General features: G+C 54.4%; 7 protein-coding genes across 7 annotated transcripts; 2 read left to right on the top strand and 5 right to left on the bottom strand.

Moving 5' to 3' along the window:
* Nucleotides 1-246: 246 nt before the first annotated feature.
* On the bottom strand, nucleotides 247-1,375 carry J7T55_002792 (ldose 1-epimerase; the record flags this gene model as incomplete). Its single annotated transcript, XM_053137902.1, has 3 exons — nucleotides 247-624; nucleotides 702-1,028; nucleotides 1,121-1,375. The coding sequence occupies 3 exons, from the start codon at nucleotides 1,373-1,375 to the stop codon at nucleotides 247-249; spliced, it is 960 nt and encodes a 319-aa protein (XP_052998661.1).
* An 839-nt stretch (nucleotides 1,376-2,214) lies between these two features.
* On the bottom strand, nucleotides 2,215-7,815 carry J7T55_002791 (uncharacterized protein; the record flags this gene model as incomplete). Its single annotated transcript, XM_053137901.1, has 4 exons — nucleotides 2,215-2,771; nucleotides 2,839-4,747; nucleotides 4,810-5,281; nucleotides 5,348-7,815. 4 exons carry the CDS (start codon nucleotides 7,813-7,815, stop codon nucleotides 2,215-2,217), a joined length of 5,406 nt encoding a protein of 1,801 aa, XP_052998660.1.
* A 1,347-nt stretch (nucleotides 7,816-9,162) lies between these two features.
* Nucleotides 9,163-10,424, top strand: J7T55_002790 (uracil-dna glycosylase; the record flags this gene model as incomplete). The annotated part of the gene is made up of 2 exons (XM_053137900.1): nucleotides 9,163-9,560; nucleotides 9,617-10,424. 2 exons carry the CDS (start codon nucleotides 9,163-9,165, stop codon nucleotides 10,422-10,424), a joined length of 1,206 nt encoding a protein of 401 aa, XP_052998659.1.
* Nucleotides 10,425-11,102: 678 nt separating this feature from the next.
* Nucleotides 11,103-11,717, top strand: J7T55_002789 (uncharacterized protein; the record flags this gene model as incomplete). The annotated part of the gene is made up of 1 exon (XM_053137899.1): nucleotides 11,103-11,717. The coding sequence occupies one exon, from the start codon at nucleotides 11,103-11,105 to the stop codon at nucleotides 11,715-11,717; it is 615 nt and encodes a 204-aa protein (XP_052998658.1).
* A 710-nt stretch (nucleotides 11,718-12,427) lies between these two features.
* Nucleotides 12,428-14,146, bottom strand: J7T55_002788 (uncharacterized protein; the record flags this gene model as incomplete). Its single annotated transcript, XM_053137898.1, has 1 exon — nucleotides 12,428-14,146. The coding sequence occupies one exon, from the start codon at nucleotides 14,144-14,146 to the stop codon at nucleotides 12,428-12,430; it is 1,719 nt and encodes a 572-aa protein (XP_052998657.1).
* Nucleotides 14,147-15,954: 1,808 nt separating this feature from the next.
* On the bottom strand, nucleotides 15,955-16,847 carry J7T55_002787 (RTA1 like protein; the record flags this gene model as incomplete). The annotated part of the gene is made up of 2 exons (XM_053137897.1): nucleotides 15,955-16,619; nucleotides 16,676-16,847. The coding sequence occupies 2 exons, from the start codon at nucleotides 16,845-16,847 to the stop codon at nucleotides 15,955-15,957; spliced, it is 837 nt and encodes a 278-aa protein (XP_052998656.1).
* Nucleotides 16,848-17,965: 1,118 nt separating this feature from the next.
* Nucleotides 17,966-20,000, bottom strand: J7T55_002786 (feruloyl esterase; the record flags this gene model as incomplete). Its single annotated transcript, XM_053137896.1, has 5 exons — nucleotides 17,966-18,767; nucleotides 18,827-19,461; nucleotides 19,522-19,695; nucleotides 19,768-19,796; nucleotides 19,868-20,000. 5 exons carry the CDS (start codon nucleotides 19,998-20,000, stop codon nucleotides 17,966-17,968), a joined length of 1,773 nt encoding a protein of 590 aa, XP_052998655.1.
* Nucleotides 20,001-20,030: the final 30 nt, after the last annotated feature.

Raw genomic sequence — 20,030 nt, 5'->3', positions numbered from 1 at the left:
AATGGAAAAAAGTCGGAAAAGATCAGGGTAGCTTTCCTGTGAGAGAAAAAGTATCAAATCATCTATTTCATATCCCCTGGCTTCATACCAGTCATGCCAGCACCGATGTGTCTCTGCCATCGCTGACAGACTCTATTCACCTCCAAAATTCATGAAAGCCACTTCAATCACGTCTGGCACTCATCACGAGCATCACAGCCTCCAAAATCGATGATCTTCACCACCACCGGGGAATCCCTCGCACCTTCACAGTGACAGGATTGTCTGCGCGCCCTCGAAGGCATCGCCGGCCTCCAGCGTCTGCCATCCCTTCACACTGCCAGCCTCGATGCAAATCATGTTCTTGTAGCCATCCTTGGGCGCGAAGTCGCCTATTCCGGCAGCCTTCTCGGACCAGGGGTTCCAGACCACTAGGTCGGTCAGGTTGTCACGGACGACCGAGTACACAGGCTTACCGCCCTCGATGACCTTGACTGGCTCACGGGGGCCCTTGGCGGGCGTGTAGACGCGGTCTGTCTCGCCAGTGATGGTGATAGCAGACGATTGTGTCTTGACCTTGAGGGAGTCGACCTTGTCGACATACTCCGAGGCGTCGAGGCCCTCGACGGAGACCTGGGTGATATCCTGTAGCGAGTAGGTCAGCATTGGCCTTCCTCTTCATGTCTCCCTGATTATTCGCCATGGTAGCGACTCCGACGTACCTTGACCCTCAGATAAGTGTGCGCCAGCACCTGGAACTCCCACGGCTTGTCATCCTTGTTCGTAATGACCAGTGACGTGGCGAGGCTACTCCGCTCCAGGGTGACGCTGTAGATAATGTCGAACTCATAGGGCCAGAGCTTCTTGGTGTCAGCGCTGAGCGAGGAGCTGCTAAGTCCAAAGTCGAGCTTGACAGAGAGATCCTCGGCGGCGGAGTTGCTGGCCGACTCGCTGGTGGACTTGCCCAGGAACTCCCACCGCGACGTGCGGGCGAAGCCGTGCTGCGGGAGCTTGGACGTGGCGGCGTGGTCGGGTGCAGTTCCGAATACCTAGACAAGGCGGTGGTGGCCAGCACCCCCGGGTCAGCCCAGTCCCACCCACATACAGCAAGCTAGGGGGGAGTGTGTATATGTAAGCTTACAGGGAACACGATCGGAATGCCTCCCCTGACCGCCTTGCTCCCGTCCAGAGCCGCGCTCTCGCTCAGCCAGAGCTTCTCGTCGCCGCTTGCATCTTTCCAACTGAGGACGGTGGCGCCGTGCAGCAAGACCTCAACGGTCTCGCCGGTGGGGAGGGCAGCCTGGACGCGGCCGTCCTCGATGTTGACGGTGGGCTGAGCGTGGGACTGTTGTGGCGTGGCTGCCAGAGCCGAGGGCTTGTTGGGACGGTCGACCATTGTCACTTCTGTACTTGTTCTCGTCTAACGGCAGCGGCACTTGGAGCAGCCGTTGTTGTTGTTATTGCTGTTGTTCTTGTTGTGCTTGTGATATGGTGGTGTGGTGGTTGCTTTTGTTGTTGGTTGTTGTTAGTGTAAATAAGTGCTGGATGCTATGTCCAGCTGGTCAGAGAATGGGCTGGAGCTGTAGGCTGTAGGCTGTAGGCTGGAGGTTACGGGAAACTAACTGTTCTGGGGAGCTTGCTGTTGGCAGATGGGTTGATCTATCGTGTTTTGTCTTTGTGTCAAAGAAGCTTGATCCCCTGTCTCGACACCTGTGGAAAGATGTCATGGCGGGGTAAACCGTCACAGTAAGTCGCTCCCTGGACTGGACCCCTCCCGCCCTCCAGCCCTTTGCTGCAACTCGCAATTGCAACTGCAACTGCAGCTGCAGCTGCAGTCCAGACGACAGGCAGGGGTAGGTCGGTTAGCATATCGTGCACGACTACCCACCCCCCTGACGAAACGCATCAAACCAACCTTTCCCTGCCCTGCACAACACAGCCGCAGTAAAAAGCAATCAGCTATTGGCAGTGTCTTGCCCTGAGGTCGGTCGGTCAGACATTTCACCGCTACTATTATGCAGAATGTCATCTGTTATATTCCGTCTGGACAGACAGCAAGACACCAAGCCAGATAGATGCATATAGGCCATACGCTGGCTGGCTGGCTCGTCGGGGATATCATTATCAACTATTGTACCTTGTTGTACGCTCGCCGTTATTCAACCTGACCTGCTTGGTATCTTATACATGGGCCCAGTGCCGAACTCCTGATAATAAAACACATGCGCCATGCATCTATTTTCTCCCACGCCTCTCCGCTTGGTACAGCTCCTGCTTCATGTCCATGAACATGTCCTCGAGCTGGTTGGTCTCCTCTCTCGTCAGGTCAGCCGACCTTAAGATGCCCAGTCCGTTCTGGAGTAGCACTCGCAGGCTGTCAAACTTGCTGGCACCGTCTTGTCCTAGCTTGGCAGGCTGCCGCTGTACGGGAACCTCTTCCTCATGGGCCGCTTGCTCAACGTGCTTGGCTGGCTCCTCGAACTGTGCAACTAGTTCGGCTTCCAGCTGTGCAGATGCAATATCAAGTGGGGCCGTGGCCTCCTTTTCAACAGATGCCTCCGTCTCCTCCCTGGCAAGCTGCGACTGGACAAGCTCCTCATCATCAGTGTGCTCTGATGTTTCGCTTGTCTGCTTGCTAGACTCGATCTGCGGCCGATCTAGTGGCTCAGGGAATGCCATTGAAAGCTCCTGAGAAGCCGATTGCTCACTCGGCGAGCTGCTCCGGCTTTGCCTAGATGTAAGTGAGACATCATTTTCGTACAGCTCGGATGTGTGCACCTCAACGTCACGACCTGTAACAGTAAAACGTCAGTAATGGCAATTTGAAGCGTAACACCTTTGAGCACCGTGTTGACATACCTTGTTGGACAACAGCAGCGGGCTGGCTATCGGGAACCCCGCCTTCGCCTTCCTTGGAGACGAGGTCCTGATGCCTTCGTTTCTTCTCACCGCTGCTGTGCACCGAAAGTGACCGCTTGCGTTTTCTCAGCCAACTGCCATTGCCAGGCGAAACGTTCTCGAAACCGTCTTGCGAGCTCGATCTCGCTAGCTGAGCCATAGGTGTCCGAGGCCGGCCTACCGAGCCCTGTGAGCTCACCGAGTCTTGCGTATCTCGTGACGTCTGGAGCTGCGTCGAGACCGAAAGTCGTTGGGACTTCTTCGAACGACCGCGACGTAGCTGAGTGGGTGCTCCGCCCTCGACGATGATGCAATCCATGTCCTTCGCTACCTCCTCCGCAGCCTTCTCTGTAGCGTTTTCTTCGTCCTCTGTAGCATGCTCGGGTGATTCGGGCAGAATGTCATCGTAAGACGGAACGTCCTTCTTCTTGGGCGAGCTCCTGATTTCAATTTCGAAGCGCCCTGTCCCAATGTTCCTCAAACCGTTCTCGAAAGAATCACTGACGCTGAATGACTGGCTGTTTCCTTTGGTCCGAGGAGATTTGCGCAGTGTCATATGTGAAGAGCCTGGCCTAATCCTCTGGCTTGGTGTGGGCGGAAGAGGACTACTCGGGGCATCCACAAACTCGTCATTGTCAGATCTCGGGGTTACTTGGAATGTCTTGGACCTTAAGGCCCTTCCGGAAGGAGTGTTTGGTGATTTGAGAGTAGGCTGGCCGGCCGGCGCGACAGTTTGCAGCTCAGCCTCGGCTTCTTGATGGAAATAAGTCGTCTCTTCAATCACTTCAGGATCCACCGCGAACTGTGACGACGTCACGTCCTTTTGCTCAAACGTGCGCTCAGCGATGTTCTCCCCATCATCGAGTTGCAGCTCCTCATTGACATCGTCCAATTCCATTGGTTGCGATGTGGAATTTGTCGGGTGCGCTAGGTTTGGAGATCCGGACAACGGAGATGAGGAAAATTGCCATTCATCCAGGGAGTTAGTATTATTGGCTTGAGTCTTCAGCTCCGCCATCAGGCGGTAGCCTCTCGGCTCCGGAGGCGACGACGGGGGATCGGCAGCCAGTCCCTGGTCTTGCTCCGACAACATGATGGGCTGGCCGCGTCGCGGCGTCGGGGTTGACGTCAAATAATCTTCAAATACACCGTCGTGGTCTGGCGTTGAGGCCCGCCCTGGCGCAATGGCCCCCGTGGCCAGCTCTTGCTGGCTAGATCCAGACCTAGCCTTCCTCGTCGCGGCACTGGGACTGGATCGCATGTCTGGGAATAAAGCAGCAGTGTCCCTCTGTCGCTCGCGGGTTTCCTTCTGGCGCTCGGTGAGCAATTGGGACTCATACTCCATAGGGGCTGGCGAAGAATCAATCGCTGCGAATTGTACTTGTGAGTCCTCATGACGCAGCTTAGGCTTTGGAGTGCGTCCCTTCGATTTGATCCTAGCTAGAGGGCTGCTCTGGGCAACCTGGGTCGATTTCGATAGACTTGAAGTAGCTGATCGTCGAGTTGTGGAAGGACGAGATCGTGTGGTTGGCTGTGACTTTGCGGGAGTGACAATCGGAATGCTCGTATCTTCCTGAGATTCCGCGAAATTGGGGCGCACATCTGACCTATCTTGTGGAATTTCCAGCCCGGGACGGACGACATCCACGGAAGAACCAAGGGCAACAAGCACTGTCTCTAATGCCTTTGGATACTGCATCTCCTCGACGTGGCCATAAACATGATTCCACATCTCTGCTGTAATATTGACGACATCGCGGTGGGTGCTTTGGAACGCGGCGCACAACAGTGGCTCGATATTCTCGAGCTCCAGCTGTTCGGCAGACCTTTCTTTTATGATACTGCATATTCGCTCCCACAAGGACTGAGTCTGAGGAAAGTTAGCAATAGCACTCGGGGCCAGCTTCGGACAGCTTCTAAGGGCATACATACCGCTTCTACCACACTAGGAAAATCGGCTCTAGTGATGCGGCGATCCTTATCTTCCAGCCAGCACGCAAGACCACCTTGGATGGCAATCAGGGTCCGAGAGAAGAGATGGCGGTTTCCACGGTCAAAGAAGCTCTTCGTCTCATCCAGCAACTGCTCAATGGGTCCAGAGGCATGTGATTCAACGTCAGCATACAACTTCTTCGACAAGTCCACAAGAAGCTTGTACATATTGTCCATAGGATCGAACGATGAAAGACGGGTGCCTGCATTCGAGGTGCCCCACAAACGCCGTCGTGCGGCATCAGCGGCCTGCTTGTCGCGCGGCTGTGTAGATGCTGCAACAAGCTCGATAGTCGCTCCGATACAATTCGTCGAGATGGCATCGCCATGTTCGTCAGAGATCTTCTCCTTTACAGCTGCCGCCAATGGCTCAATGAGCGCAATGGCAACACCGGCATCGCCAGTCTCATCCCTGACACGACGAAGGGTAGCTTGGAACAGTTGAAGCCAGTGCTGCCAAGGCAAGCATGGCACTGACCTCAAGCCACGCTCAAGAACTTTAACAATATCGCGGAATTCGAGTCCGAGGCTGCCACCACTGCCGGAAGTAGTGCTCTGGTGACTGTGCTGGCTGTGCTCCAGAGACGCTGAGATTTTCGCAGCTGTCATCACCCATGGCCCGGACGGGCAAGGTGCATCGATAGGCAGAAGACGTAGAAGCTCCTGGCTGAGGTCGGCCTGTGCCCTCTCGCTTTTGCCGTCAAAGAAAGGAGAAAAGACGGCAGAGAAGAATTTGATAAACGTGTCATCGTCGGGAACGCTGGGCGGTAGTTGCGATAGAAGGCAGAAAAGATGATGCAGAGGTACTCGTTTCATCCCCTGTTTCTTTCCAGGGCGGTTCGATTGTGCGCCATGAACGACAAATTGGCCATCTCTGGTTTGTAGGAATTGCTTCTCCGTGAATGGGTTGGGAAGAAGGCCGAGAGCGTCTACGAGAATCAAGAGAAGCTCCCGTACGCTGTCCAGGAATTGAGAAGACGTGCAAGTCGTACCGTCGGTCCAGGAAACTGGCCCCACTGTCCAGACCTTGTGTAAGAAGGTGAAAACACTGGCAACAAACTTGGCCGTATCATCATGTAGTTTGACATCCTTCGTTGACGCGGAGGCGACGGAGTGAACAAGCGCCTTCCACAGTTTTTGAAATTGGCTATCAGCCTGGGATATTTCTGCAAACCCCTTTTCCAGAATTGGAGCGACGAGTGCAAAGACGCGTGCTGGGTTGGCCCTGACCCATTTCGACTCAATGGCTGGCAACTCATCGGCCTTGATTAGATTCTGATCCATAATTCGATCTCCCCTCCATACACGACGAGTTTGGCAGTCAACCAAACCAGTTAATATGGCAGCTGCTTGGGTGACGGCCGGTGTGTCGTCCAGGCCTTGGTCAATGAGCCCCTGCATCAGAGGAGCGACAGCCAAGTTCCACGTCTCGTCCAACATTCTCAGATTCATATCTGGCTTGAATGCATAGTAGTAGAAGTTGCAGACACTCCCCAAAACTGAATCGCGAAGACCCTTCCGCTTCAGCAGGCTGAGCAAGGGATCGCGGATGAGGTTGTAGACCAAGCGACCGTCCAAATGAAGGCGGTACGTGAACCGGTTCCAGGCGAGGATAGCCTCTCTCTTAACCTGAGGGTTGGAGTTGTTGAAGGACAGCTGGATGATTTTGGACCAGGAACTGAAGTAGTCCCACTGATGAGGCTTTGGGATGAACAAGGTGACGACACTCCATATCCGTGGCACTGACGTGGATTGCTGCGGGTTCTGGAGCATGACGCGGAGCCGCTCGGTGAACTCCTCGACATATTTCTTATCCTCGAGCGACAGATTGAGAAGCTCCAAGACGCGGCCAACAAACCTCCTGTCCTTATTCAGGGTGAAGGCGGCAGAAAGACCGAGCTTGATTGCGGCCAATCGTATGTCAGAAACACTGCTCAGCATGTCCGTGAATAGGTCTTGTAACCAGTCTGAGTGAACAGACATTTGCTGCGTGCATTGCTTTACCAGCTTCTCGTAAACGACGATACGACTTTGGACAATGCTCTTTCCAGTCAGGTGGTTTTCAATGTTGTGGAGGGCCGCCACAAGGCGACCGACACGGTCGATGGTCATGACCTCCGCTGGAAAGTTCTGTAGAAACAAAGCTTGCATGAGATGCTTGACGACCTCTTTGGAAGCTTGCTCGTCTTCAAAGGTACGAATTGAATGGTCCACCAGGAAGACACCAAAGTCGTAAGAGATACTGGAGGCTATGCCGTGGAAATGCAGGAACGTATGGAGAAGCTTGAGGGCGGATGTGACTAGCAGAGCGTCGACGGATCCGTTTGGCGTCCTGGATGTAAGGTCTCGCTGTATGAACTGCATAAAAACGGTCATCTTGTTCTGGAGCGCAATACGATCAGGCAGATTGCTCGAGGTCTTCAGGCCGCGGAACAACATGGTGTAGGCGTCGACCTTGCATTCCCTGTCAGCCCCAGCGAGCTGCTGCAGGGTCGATTCCAACATGTCGGCAATGTTGACCTGGTCGGATCTATCATCGCCCAAGTAGACCCCATTTGGAGGGCCAAGTCTGTTTGGCGTCGGACAAGGCTTCAAGATGCCCTTGACGGGTCTCGAGGTGCTCGAGGGCAGCGACAAAGGACTTGGGTTCTGTCTCGTCGCAGAGCTTCTGGCTTTGTAGTTTGGGGGTTCCTGGTATTGCGCCTGGGAGGAGAACCCGACCCGTTTCCTCCTTGTGGTCGAGAGCGTGGACGAGGATGTCGGGGAGGCGATGCCTGGAGGGGTTTGCAGGCTCCGAGGACAGACGCCAAGTTGCTCGGGCGCAATCAACAGCTTCGGCAGAGAGTCGAGATCATGGCTGTGGGTTTCTCGTGGAGGGGTGGGCGGTCGTGCTGGTAGTGATCCGAAGAGACTCGAGGGCAGTTGGTCGTCTTCCACCGAACCCATCGCTGCAGCTAGTCGCCGACCTAGTGCGCGTGTGGAGGGAACTGCACGCAGCACCTGTGCTCCTTCACCAAAACCAAGGGCTTATACACCAAAAAAAATAACGTCGCCGCCTAATTGAGGAACAGAACCATATCCAGTTATGGGAACGCCGCTGCCCGTCCTCAATTTGCGATCTACGGTTCGGCGTAGGGGTTCCCAAAACGCGTACAAGGCTGGATGCTGAGCCGAGCGCGTTTCCTGCAGCTCGCTGAGTCGTGACTGAGGAAGGCTGGTGTGAGTCGGGGTGGGGAAGGGGGTGGAGGTTCGCAGGTGGAAAGCTGTCGATTGAATTGAAGACACGAAAAACTGACACAGAAGGGGAAAAAATCAAAAGCATCAGAGTCAAGGTCAAGATCAAGGTCAAGGTCGAGCTTGTTCCATCCCCAGCCTCGGTGAGGTGTCGAGTACTTGGTCTGGACCGCCAAAGGAACGTAGCCTACAGCCTATGGACTGGGTGATCAGAGGAAAGCCTCAAAGCATGAAAGCAAGAAAGCTCGGGAAAAGTGGGGAGCTTCTGCCCATTAAACGCGACATGCAGGTCAGTCGCGTCGAGAGGTGCCAGTCCAACACGCCCCGAGGCTCAGACCCGTGTCCACGCGATTTTTGTGACGGGTTCTAATCTCAGGATCCAGATGGGCTGGGCGGGAAATCCGGTGGCTGGCTGTTGCGCGCTCAGACGGCAAGTAGGGGGTGGGAGGTCTTAGCTGAGATACAAAAAGCATAGGGCTCCCCTGCCCAGGTTGCAGCTGGAGGGGGCAGGCCCAACGCGCGGAGGCCTAGCGGCACAGCCAAAATCCAATGACGGCACTGCGCCATTGTGACCGGCCTACTGCATCACTTAAAGCTGAAGCAAGAAACATCCAACGTCCCCCTTCTTCTTCCCCTTGACCTGACTCCCGTGCCCTCGCTCGCGCGTGCAAGCCTCGTCCTTGCTGTTGGTCTATTCTCCGACATGCCATGATCTCGATCCTGTCCCGACGTTGCTTTTCTGTGTCTTCTGTTTAAAATCCCTGGTCAATTGGGACACTTTTTCTCTCTTTCTCCTTCTCTCTCCCCTCAAAAGCTAGACTGCGCCCTGCCTACCTTCGTGAGCATATCGTCAAGATTCCTCATCTCACTCCCTTCACGATACCCCCATCTCCTTTCGCATTTGTTCTTCTTGCCTCTCTTCGTCTGTCTAGATCTCACTCTCACCCTCGCCGTCGGCAACTTACGTTCAATCTTTCACTGTACTACTCGATTTCAACTCTGTCGCCTTCACCTCGTCCTCGCATACCACCTTCAATCCCTCACTCAATCCGACCTACCATGTCGTCAGTCAAGCGCAAGGCCACTGGTCAGGCTGCTGGCTCCGACCCAAAGAAGCCAAAGCAGAATGCCAGCATCACCTCCTTCTTTGGAGCCCCCAAGGCTGTGCCCTCTACTGGCGCTGGTGTCAAGTCGTCTCTCAATGGTGGCTCTGCCCCGTCTGCTGCAGTACCTGAGCCTGCCGCTGCCAAGTTTGACAAGGCCAAGTGGGTTGCTACCCTGACTGAGGAGCAGAAGCAGCTCCTGCAGCTGGAGATCGATACCTTGGACCCCAGTTGGTTGGCCCACTTAAAGGGTGAGATCGTGACCAAGGAGTTCCTGGATCTCAAGAGATTCCTTGACAGAGAGGCCAGTGCGGGCAAGAAAATCTTTCCCCCACGAGAGGATATCTACTCCTGGTACGGTTGAACCCAACTGCAGCCTCTGATTTTATCACCACTAACGTCCTCTCAAGGTCTCGTCACACTCCCTTCAGCAATGTCAAGGTTGTAGTCGTTGGTCAAGACCCCTACCACAATGTGGGTCAGGCCCATGGCCTGGCCTTCTCCGTCAGGGCGCCTACTCCAGCCCCGCCTTCTCTCAAGAACATGTACACTTGTCTCAAGAACGACTACCCTTCCTTTGCACCACCTCCAAACCGTGGTGGTCTCCTTACACCCTGGGCTGACCGTGGTGTTCTCCTACTGAACACTTGCCTGACGGTGCGCGCTCATGAGGCCAACAGCCACGCCAACCGTGGCTGGGAGCGCTTCACACAGAAAGTGATTGACCTTGTCGCGGCGCGGCGGACGAGTGGTGTGGTTTTCATGGCCTGGGGAACCCCAGCTGGCAAGCGTGTGATGAAGGTCGACAAGAAGCGGCACCTTGTTCTCACCTCGGTTCATCCGAGTCCGTTGAGTGCAGCAAGGGGCTTCTTCACCTGCGGCCATTTCAAGAAGGCGAACGAGTGGCTTTTGACGCGGTATGGTAATGATGGAGAGATCGACTGGAGCTTGGGCAAGCACGATACGCCGACGACAACGGCGGGAATGGCTGCTGTAGCAGCCAAGAAAGAGACCCTCGAGGATGATGTCGACGACGACTGGGAGGCCGAGGCCGCAGCTGCCATTGTTGATGCCGAGAGCAAGGCTAACGCGATGGGCCCACCCCCGACCCCGTCTCCCAGGAAGACCGAGGCTCAGGTCGAGACTCCGGATTCGACTGAGAAGACCAAGAAGATTGGCATTGGCAAGGAAAACGAGCAGATCGACATTCCAGCCTGACTAGCGGCGAGGCTGTTCTACAAACTCCGATAGACCCATACGATCCGCTTCCTCAACACCAAGATCAGGGTCTCGTAGGACAGGCTCTCCCTAGATGACATGCACCTCACAATTTGTTATTTTTGTACGGCGTTCAAGGACTTGGCCGTCAACGCCGTCAGCGGGACGGAATCGTTGCATTCGGGAAATGATGATTGGCATGGTAGTTTGGATGAGCTGTACATTGAACCCTTACATCCAGGGAGAATCATGCTGCAAGAATGAGATTGCATACGTGGGGTGAGAGCACCCCGACGACTTATGTACCTGTATGAATATATGGTATTGCCTGGACTGGCATCTTGTCACGCTTTTCTTGCTATTTCCCCTTCCCTTTGAATGATCTGGTCTAGAGGGGCCACGGGTAGTGAGTAGTCGCACGTTTTGAAGGTTGTATGAGTCTCACACAACCTCTTACGTTCTTCGACACACTTTGCAACTCTTTGCGGTCAGTCACTGTCCGGAACACACAGCCATGCGTTCATGGTTGTGATCCCTTAGTCTCAATAAAAAGAAGCACACGTTTGTGTCCGAAGTTTTCTGCCAGATCCTTTCCATTTGATAATTGTCCATCAGAAGACAACATCACATATTCTGCAGCACAGTCGTCCCGTCTTCCTCTTGAACAGTTGCGCAGTAATGTCAGACCAACTCGACGGTCAATGCCTGACGACAATGGGACAGCCATCCACGCCCCAGCCTCCGCCCCAGCCCCGGAAGCCAACCTCTCCGGCGCCAGTAGCCAGCCTGATCCAGCCCGGGTATACTGATCTAGGACCGCCGCCGCCGCGCCCACTGCGGGCGCCAGTATATCCCTTGTCGAGCAGACCGTTCCTGGACCAGGATATGTCAAATCCTCCGCGCCTCCGAACCAGGAGCCCGCAGCGACCACGCACATCTCGTCCAGATCGGCCGAGCCACGGCACAACGCAGCTGGGGATTCCCACTGCTCCTTCAGCCCCTGCCGTCTCAGCTCTAGGTCCCCGAGAACCCCCTCCCCTTGATGTCCCTTTGCCTCCAGGGCCATCTCTCTACCCACAGGTACCCACCCCTAATCCCACAGTCCGGCCCCTCAGCGTCCCAGCCGAGTGCCACCTCCCGCGCTCTCGAGTCCACCACGCCTCCCTCCAGCCCGGCCAGTCCGCGTACTGCCAGAGGTGCGCCAGGGTCCGGCAGTGCGTGATCGGGCTCGCGGGCGGACGCAGTTTGTGTACTGACTGCCTGCGGCAACACTTCATCGACCGCCTGGGCTAGACGCCGCTCTCCGAGCCTTCCCGGTGCTGCGTGGTGCTTCGGCGTTGCTTGTTGAATGTGCGTAGTTTTGCTGGTGAGTGGGTAGTCTGCGACAACAACAATTCAGCGTCACGCTCGCTGCTGTGTTGCCGATGATTCTGCAATGTGAAGCCGCCGTATGGAGCAGTGGCGAGAATTAGTAGACGTACACTAGTACAACTTAGAAAGAAAGACCGTAGCAGAATACAAAACAGTCAACTGGGACATTATCTCGCCATCACGCTGTGTCACTGCCCCTTCCGCGCAGGTACCCTTTACCCAGAGTGACGCTCAACGAACGGCTGTTTCATTTTGTGCTGCCATCTCAACTCTAATCAACGCGGCATTATTCTAATAATACAGAAAAAACATGCCCCGCAAAACGCCATCCGAAGCAACGTTCCGCTCTGTGTATCCCGGGTGACTAACTACCGCCCCGGGAGGGATGCGCTAGATAAAAAAATGACAAAATAGCCCATGCAATTGTAATGCGCTTTTTGTTTCGAGGAGAGAGTGTGCGCGTGTGTTGAGCATGCATCCGGACAGGCGCCTGAATGATGTATGATAAACCCGAGGTCCGATGTCCGGTCGTCAAACCGCTCCAACCCACTCTGCTCCATCAACAAATGAAATTCTCATACTCCGAACAAAGAAAACCGAAAGCCCGCCATCAAGGAGGTGGGATCATTCCACTAGTGATGTTGATGCCCATCCCCCTCGGCGTGGCCGTGACTGTGTGCCGAGTGGCTGCCGGTGCTAGCGCTCTCGACGGCCGTGTCGTCGCCGGACGTGGAGCAGCAGCCCTGGCCCACGCAGTCGTCGACGCACTCCAGTAGGCAGCTGCCCCCGGCGCACCTGCGCAGCTCCGCGGGCCCGCTGGCATCGCCGGCCAGCTGCCGGAGCTGCTGCTCGGCCTCCTCGGCGTGGTCGTGCGACTCGTCGAGGCAGAACTCGGGCTGGATGGTGGCGCTGTGGATGCCGAAGCCGTGCAGGCACTTCCTCACCCGCTTGGCGAGGGTCATGTACTCCTTGCCCCCCGCCTCAGAGATGGGGAAGGCGACCTGGATGTGCATCGAGGCCACGATCTTAGAGTCAGACAGCTGCCAGATGTGCACGTGGTGGCAGGTCACCACACCGGGGAGGCTGGCAATGTCATCGCGGACGTCCTGGACCTCGATGCCCTCTGGCGTGGCCTGCAGCAGGATCTTGGACGTGGCGAAGGTGAGCGGCAGTGCAGATTTGAGGATGATGAGGGTGATGAACAGAGACACGGCTGGGTCGGCGTAGTACTTGCCGGGCCAGTCAGTCAGCCAGATGATGAGGGCCGTCACAATGACGCCAACATTGCCAAGGGCATCGCCGAGGACGTGGAGAACCATAGCGTTCATGCCCATGTCACCATGGCTGTGGCCATGGCTCGACTGACCTGGCTTGCGAGGCTTGTTGTGGTTGTGCGCATGGTGCAAGCTTGAATCTCTCCTGTGCCGCTTAGGTGGGTGTTCAACTTGTTTAGCGTTGACCGAGGCACCCTTCTTTCCAACCAGTGGCGTAGACTCGGTGGCAGGCTCCTCGGCGACAGCATTTTCCTCATCGGTGCTCTCCGACTCGTCAGTGGAATCATGCGGGCGAGGCCTGGTCGCAGCAATGATGTCTTGTCGGAAGCTGGATGGGTAGATGCTCATGTCGTCAATGTTAGTGACCTGGTTACGGCCACTACTTGCCCGCCTCCGCGATCTGCCGGCGTGCGCTGTCCTACTGCTTGCTCTCTCCGGCGTCTGCTGGGTCTCGTCGAACGATATCCGCTTCGATCCCGTGGATGGGGAGCTCTTATGCTGGAACCTCGACACGGCGACCTCAGGGAGATACTCCAAGACCGGACCGTCATCCTCCTCTTCCTGGTTGGCCCTGCCCTGTTCCGCCTGGCTCAGCTCGTCTTCGCCGTGAGCATGCTCGTGGCTGTGGTCGTGTTCGTGCTCGTGATCGCCGTGCTCGTGTCCGTGCGAATGCCCGTGGCCTCCAAGCACCACAAACCCGACAAGGTTCGAGGCGAGGCCGAAGCAGCCGACAATGAGGATCAGCTTCGGATTGGAAATCTCGGGAGGCTCGAAGAATCGCGTAACGGCCTCAAGGACGATGGAAACGCAAAGCGCGATCAAGAAAACGGCGTTGAAGAAGGCGCCGAGGATCTCGGCTCGCAGCCATCCGTACGAGTACTTGTCGGTAGTGGCCTTCCGCGCAAGGGTGACAGCCCACAGGCCGACCAGCAATGATATGATGTCGTTGAGCATGTGGAAGGCATCGGCGGTGAGGGCAAGGGAGTGGACCACGAAGCCGATGATGAGCTCGACGAGGAAGAAGACGATGTCGATGGCCAGCATGATGCTGATGCGGGTAGATTTGGACCACGCCATTTTTCCTGTCGCCGAGGGCGCCCGACCCTCGCGACGATAGTACCGAGCTGGACACTCAGTGCCCGAGTTTGTTCGTTGGCCGTTGGCCTCGCTGGAAGATGGCGGCGTTGTTTATGTTCTGTGTTTGTGTTTGTGTTGTCGTCAGCCGTGGGGGTCCCTGGGGTCCGAACTCGCAATGTGCAGTTGTGGCGTCGTCGCACACACACAGGCACATGGGGTGCAAACAGGTATGCCCCGATCGGTGGTCGCTGGGTGTGATGCAGTGAGTGTACTGTGCCTGAGTAGGTAGGTATGTTTTGTATAGCGTTGTTGTTCCGAGCAGAGGCAGCAATGGAGCCAGCTGGCTAAGTCTTTGATTGGGGATTAAGTTTTGTGATCGCCTGAGTTTTCTGATTTTCCCCAAGGTTTGTTGGCGAACCTTGAACAGTCTGGAATTGAAATCCGTACGGGTCCAGGTCCAGGCAAGCAGGAGCAGGCCAGGGAGGATTGCAGTGCTAGCCCGCTAGGGAAACCTAATCGCGCTGCCAACAGCGACAGAGTTCGGTCAGATGCAGGGGTGACGACGCCAGAAATAGGTCCCAAGGCAGGTGCAGCCGAACAGAGATGAGATGGGCTTTGGCGGTTTGTTGTCTGTCGTCTGTGTATGGTATGATGTTGCTGCCCACGAGATTTATTGAAGCAAGCCGATGAGCTGCTGTGACACAAAAGTTGGCGAGTGACTACTGCAGAGTCAGTCACAGATTGTAAATTGTAGATCTAGATTGCTGATTGCAGGTTGCAAGCAGATTGCAGATTGCTGAGTACAGATTACGTAGGCATCGGAGCGTGGAGCATGGAGCATGGGAGCGTGGAGTGAAATGGAGTGGAGATGAGAGAGCTGACTCTGGGTCTCAGTGGGTTTTGCAGCAGTATCACCCGTACCATCCCTCTGTGGAATTCGTCCAGACAAGACAAACACCTGTGACATCAGAGCAGACCACATGCATCAACAATGCAATGCGCCATGCATGTGTAGACTAGGTAGTCAATGTGTGTCTGAAGAGCCGCCTTCCTGCCGCCGTCGGGCCATCTCGCTTTGTGGTCTAGTCCCCAAAACTGACACGCCTCTTCTGGTTTGTCAGCCCCGACATCGCCATCGCCACCACCACCGGTGTTCGTCATCTACGCCGAGCACCGATGTGTCACACACGTAAACCTGCTCTTGCTTCTGCTCGGGGGGCGCCAAATTCATCGATGATATTGAAGCATCCGTATTGTGACCTATGTCTAAAACCCGGGACCATCCATGCTGTATTTGGACTATTTTCCATAATTGTTCACCCCTCGAGGTCAAATAGCAGGCCTCGTGAAACAAGTGGCTCTGAAAGTCATTCAAGGGAACCACCTGATACTACTATGCTTCATTCACTTGCACAGACCAATTTGATGATTGATGAGATGATTAGTCCATTGATCAGAGCAAATGTTGGTCGCACAATCGGTATATAATATGTAGCAGGTCGACATGTCTTTGTCTACCTCAACTCGAGTGGTTTGGGTGAGGGGGGAGGGGGGCTGTGACCAATTCAGCACCCAGATTACGTACGACAAGTTTCTTCCAGGTACTGTAGCGCAGATGCCGATATTCTTCCATGCTAAATGCACATTCAATACCATCTCCCTTCCTTTCTTCCCTTGAAGGCCGGGGGGGGGGGGTTCCTTCTAATTTCCACCACTCTAAATACTTCATGGCTCCATTTAGAACATTCAGGTTGAGTGTCAGGAACGATTCGAGTACGTTTAAATTAGACTTATCTAGGCAAGTCCATCTATGGGGTGCGGCTATCACGTTCAGCTAGAAATACATCGCCTTCCAGCTTCTCTGGAGTTATCCACGTAGGGTACCAAAGGTAGTAGACAACCATGACCGTAAACATGAGAACAGAGTCAAAAATATACAACGTCCACTCGTGCCCCAGCAGGTATCCATCGTTACCTGTAGCAAACTCGACAACGCGGAAGCATGATCGGATCATAATTAGAGCGCTGACAATAAAAAGCATACGCATGCTCTTCTGCCAAGGGATGGACGAGTCGCAGGATTCGTTCGTCGGATTGGACTTAATCCGCCTCTGAAAGATGACTGCCGTGGCTGCGAAAAGGCCAAACATGATGATCTGAATCATCAGCCCAGCAATGACGATCCCCTCGCCGAGTTTCGGGTTCTTCCCCGTGACCATGATGCCCGCAGCGCCGCCCTGGACCACGAAAGACAAGACGTCTCCTGAGACAAACGTCCTGGTCAGGTTCCGTGGCTTAATCATCGAGTGATGGTCGGCACGGATTCCGCGAATTATACGGCTCAGGCACATGTATATAGATGCTGCGAAAAGGGCTGGGCCGAGCAGGATGAAGAAGTTCTGGACGGCATACGGCATGATCCGACCCGTCTTGTTGTGCGCTGAGGTTCGTGCACAATATCCGGCAAACTCAACTGCGCCGATTTGTCAGTTCCATGATCACAACCTTCTGTAGGTGCAAGATACTTACAGAAACCACCAATCGCGAATGGGAGGCAGAACCAGGTCTTGGTCTTGTACATGCGCCATGAGATCACGGCCGTCATGCCGAGAAAGAGCAGGAGGAAGATGACAGCGGCAGGAACCGAGGGTAAATAGTTCCAGAGGTAGTAGCCTCCCTTGGTAGGCTCCAATTGGGCCATGGTAGAAATTTATGTTGGCGCGAACGGCACGGGTTGATGATTTAACGAGAGGCTGGAAAACGAACGAGAAAAGAAAAGGCGCGACACGAATGTTAAAATCGGAATGTAGAAGCATGGAATGACCCGATGGATCACAAGAGGATTTCTATCACAAGATATACAAAGACAGGTCGCACTGCGAAAAAGCTTCGGTAGACGAGGCCACCATTTGATGATAACAATGCGACGACCGCTGGGGTAGAGCGTATTGACATGAATACGACGTATTTCAAGGTGGTGCAGCCGTGTAAGTGGCCGGGGTCCGCACGAAGTACACCCGCAGCCAAATACGGCTGCGACTCGATACGCCCCAAGCTAAACGACGAAATACGACACCATGCGTATCCGCCTGGAACAAGCGATACGTCAAACATGTACTCGCGTCGACTCTCTGACCGAGCCAAGCACATTCTGCATGTGTCAGTGAGTATTCGCAGATATTCTCGACAATCAACACAGTTGCTCACATCTTGCAGGATCTTTGTGACCGAAGACAACAGCTGGCCGCTGGGCCAGAATGTCATCACAGAGGCGGCTAGGAGCAACGTCGTATAGGATTGGCAGATACGAATAAAGCACGAGACACTCCCAGTTTACCATCAATTTATACGCACGCAACTAGGAAGCACATGACCTGAAGCCATTTCAAAGACAACTTTCTTCTCTCTAGACATTTTCTCCTTTCTAAGTGGTGATATTCACTTTGCTAATCAAATCAAAGGGATTATCTAGCATGCGTCAGTCAAGCATTGCTCAGCTCTCTTAGAATCTTTGCGGGCCACCGACGCCGCGAAAACCCAAATTTTTGAAAGAGTTAAATTTCTCAAGAGCAGCAGGATACGAAACTGCTCTGATAGTCCTATAGTATGTACAAAGAGGTATCTTTCGTGTGAGATTAGGCAGCAGCCTACCCAGAAGAACCCGAGAAAGAAGAGAAGAATTCCTGTCCTACAACGAACCCCTGCCCACCCTCCTGCCTGTTGCTCGTTCTGTCACCAAACCCTCAAGTCACCTCTGCATATGCCAAAGCTGTGGTATATAAAAAGATGGCCACAAACGCCATTTGGTAATGCCATGCTCTACTGACACCTCCAAGCATTCTCATCAGTGTAGTTGCCAGGACCAACATAGACATTGCTGCTAGGGTATTTGCAATGCTTCCGCTTGAATGCAGTTCCCGAGCCTGGCAGCCCGGTGTTAAAGCTGGTGCCGCGGATGTACTCTGGAGCTTCGCCGCGCTCGACCCACGCCACAATGCGGGCCAGTACGTTGTCGTCTGGGTCCTGCTCCATAGCATTTTGAATAGAGCCGAAGGAGTACATTCCCAAGCCATACGCGCCATTCCCGAGTGCACAGTGACTCATGCCGCTCACGCGGAAGTAGCGATAGAACGAATCGAGAGAAGACGGGGCAAGAGACATGGTCTCAGCTAGTCGATGATAATACAAGGTGCTGATCTCTGACGAAATGATGTAGTCTTCCATACCGTGGAAGGTGAGGAATTTTCCGCCCCGGCGATTGAAAGCCGACAAGTCGGCATCAAAGGTACTGATATTGTAAGGGTCTTGCGAAGCGGCGACGGCAAAATCCTCGCGCGTCAGAGTCTCTGGGTCAAACTCGGGGTCGTAGACGACGTATTTGAACCACTCTTCAGCAAGGACTGATACTTGGCCGGAAAAGTATGTACTATAGCTCACAGTCTCGGTCCCTGGTTGGAGGCGCGGGTACAGGAGCGTACCATCGATACCGTATAGAGGCTCGTATAGAGCCCGGACTCTGGCAGCTTGAACGCCATTCAGACAACCAGTGGTATTAGTAGCGTCTGTTGTGCAAATCAAACGCTCAAACTGAGGATGACAGACGTCTGTGTTCTCGATGATGCTGTGCGTGACATAGTCAGTAAATGATGTCGGTGTTTTTTGAAAGTGTTGCAAGCATACCCATCGACTGCTCCATCCAAGCCATCACACTGGTCCAAAACCTCTTCATGAATGATCTGCCAAAGGTCCTCGCCAATAAAATCCGAGGAGCTAGTGTTGAAGCCGGCTATAGTGCTAAGCCAGCCTCCGAAGTTAATGAGGTTGTTGAAGTTGATGGCTGGGGCGGCAGCAACAATGCCATCGAAAACCTCTGGGAAGGACTGTGCCATTTTGAACCCTTGTCTGCCTCCTCCAGAGCAGCCCATGAAGTAAGACTTGGAAACGCTGTCCCCATAAAAAGCGCCAGCTACCTCCTTGCCAACGACTCCTCCGGTGTAGATTGCGCGGTAAGCATAGTCTTCCAGCACCTCGGGCTGCTGGTACATTGGTGCCGCAGACGAGCCGTTGTGGCCATTGTTCCCACTGACTGTTGCGAAGCCTGAGGAGGAGCCATAGGACAAGTCGACATACTGGACGCAACCAGAGAGGCCACCATTGCCTCCGCTCAGAAACCTGCCGGTCCAATTAGAGGGGAGCCAGGCTTCCAGAGTCATGCTGCTGCTGTCGGACGTGTTGACCAGCATGGCCACACGGCAGACCTCAGAGCGGATGATCTGATTAGGAGAGGAGCCTTGGGATTCGATACATGATTGCGGCTGCAAGCGTCTGTCAGTAACTTCGGACAGAATTATTAGAACTCTCGGCTGCAAACCTACAAAGTCTGGAATAGACAGGTTGTAGCCCACGGGAAGATATTGACTGAAGTGAACTTTGACATTGGGGATATCTGCCTCAGAAGCAAATGCAGAGCACGACTCCTCGAAGGTACGATTTGAGGAATACGCATGGAGAGTGGGCAGGAAGGCAACGGCCGCCAGCAATGCAAGAGGCTGGGAATAATGAGGAAAGAAAATCATTGCGTCGAAGCAACCAGTGGCTTGACAGACTGATGCTGTTCTTACAGATTGGTTATCTTGAAACATTGCAGTCACTTGTTTATATGCATGTTAGCAAATCTTGTGGTACATGTCCAAACCGCATATGAGCTCGTATTCAAAGCACGGCGTAATGTGGGTGTGCAATGCGTATCCGGCAGCGCCAGGGGGTGGCCCGTGGGTGGCCCGTGGGCGTATTCGACGTCGTATGAAAGCCCGGCACCGTCCACTTTCCCGCAGCTCCAGGTTCTTGTCCTCATCCTCACAGACTCTTCGTTCCCAACCCGCGC

Source organism: Diaporthe amygdali (assembly GCF_026229845.1).
Source record: "Diaporthe amygdali strain CAA958 chromosome Unknown NODE_3_length_2959817_cov_65_330692, whole genome shotgun sequence".
Lineage (NCBI taxonomy): Eukaryota > Fungi > Ascomycota > Sordariomycetes > Diaporthales > Diaporthaceae > Diaporthe > Diaporthe amygdali.
This window is presented reverse-complemented; position numbering and strand designations above follow the sequence as displayed.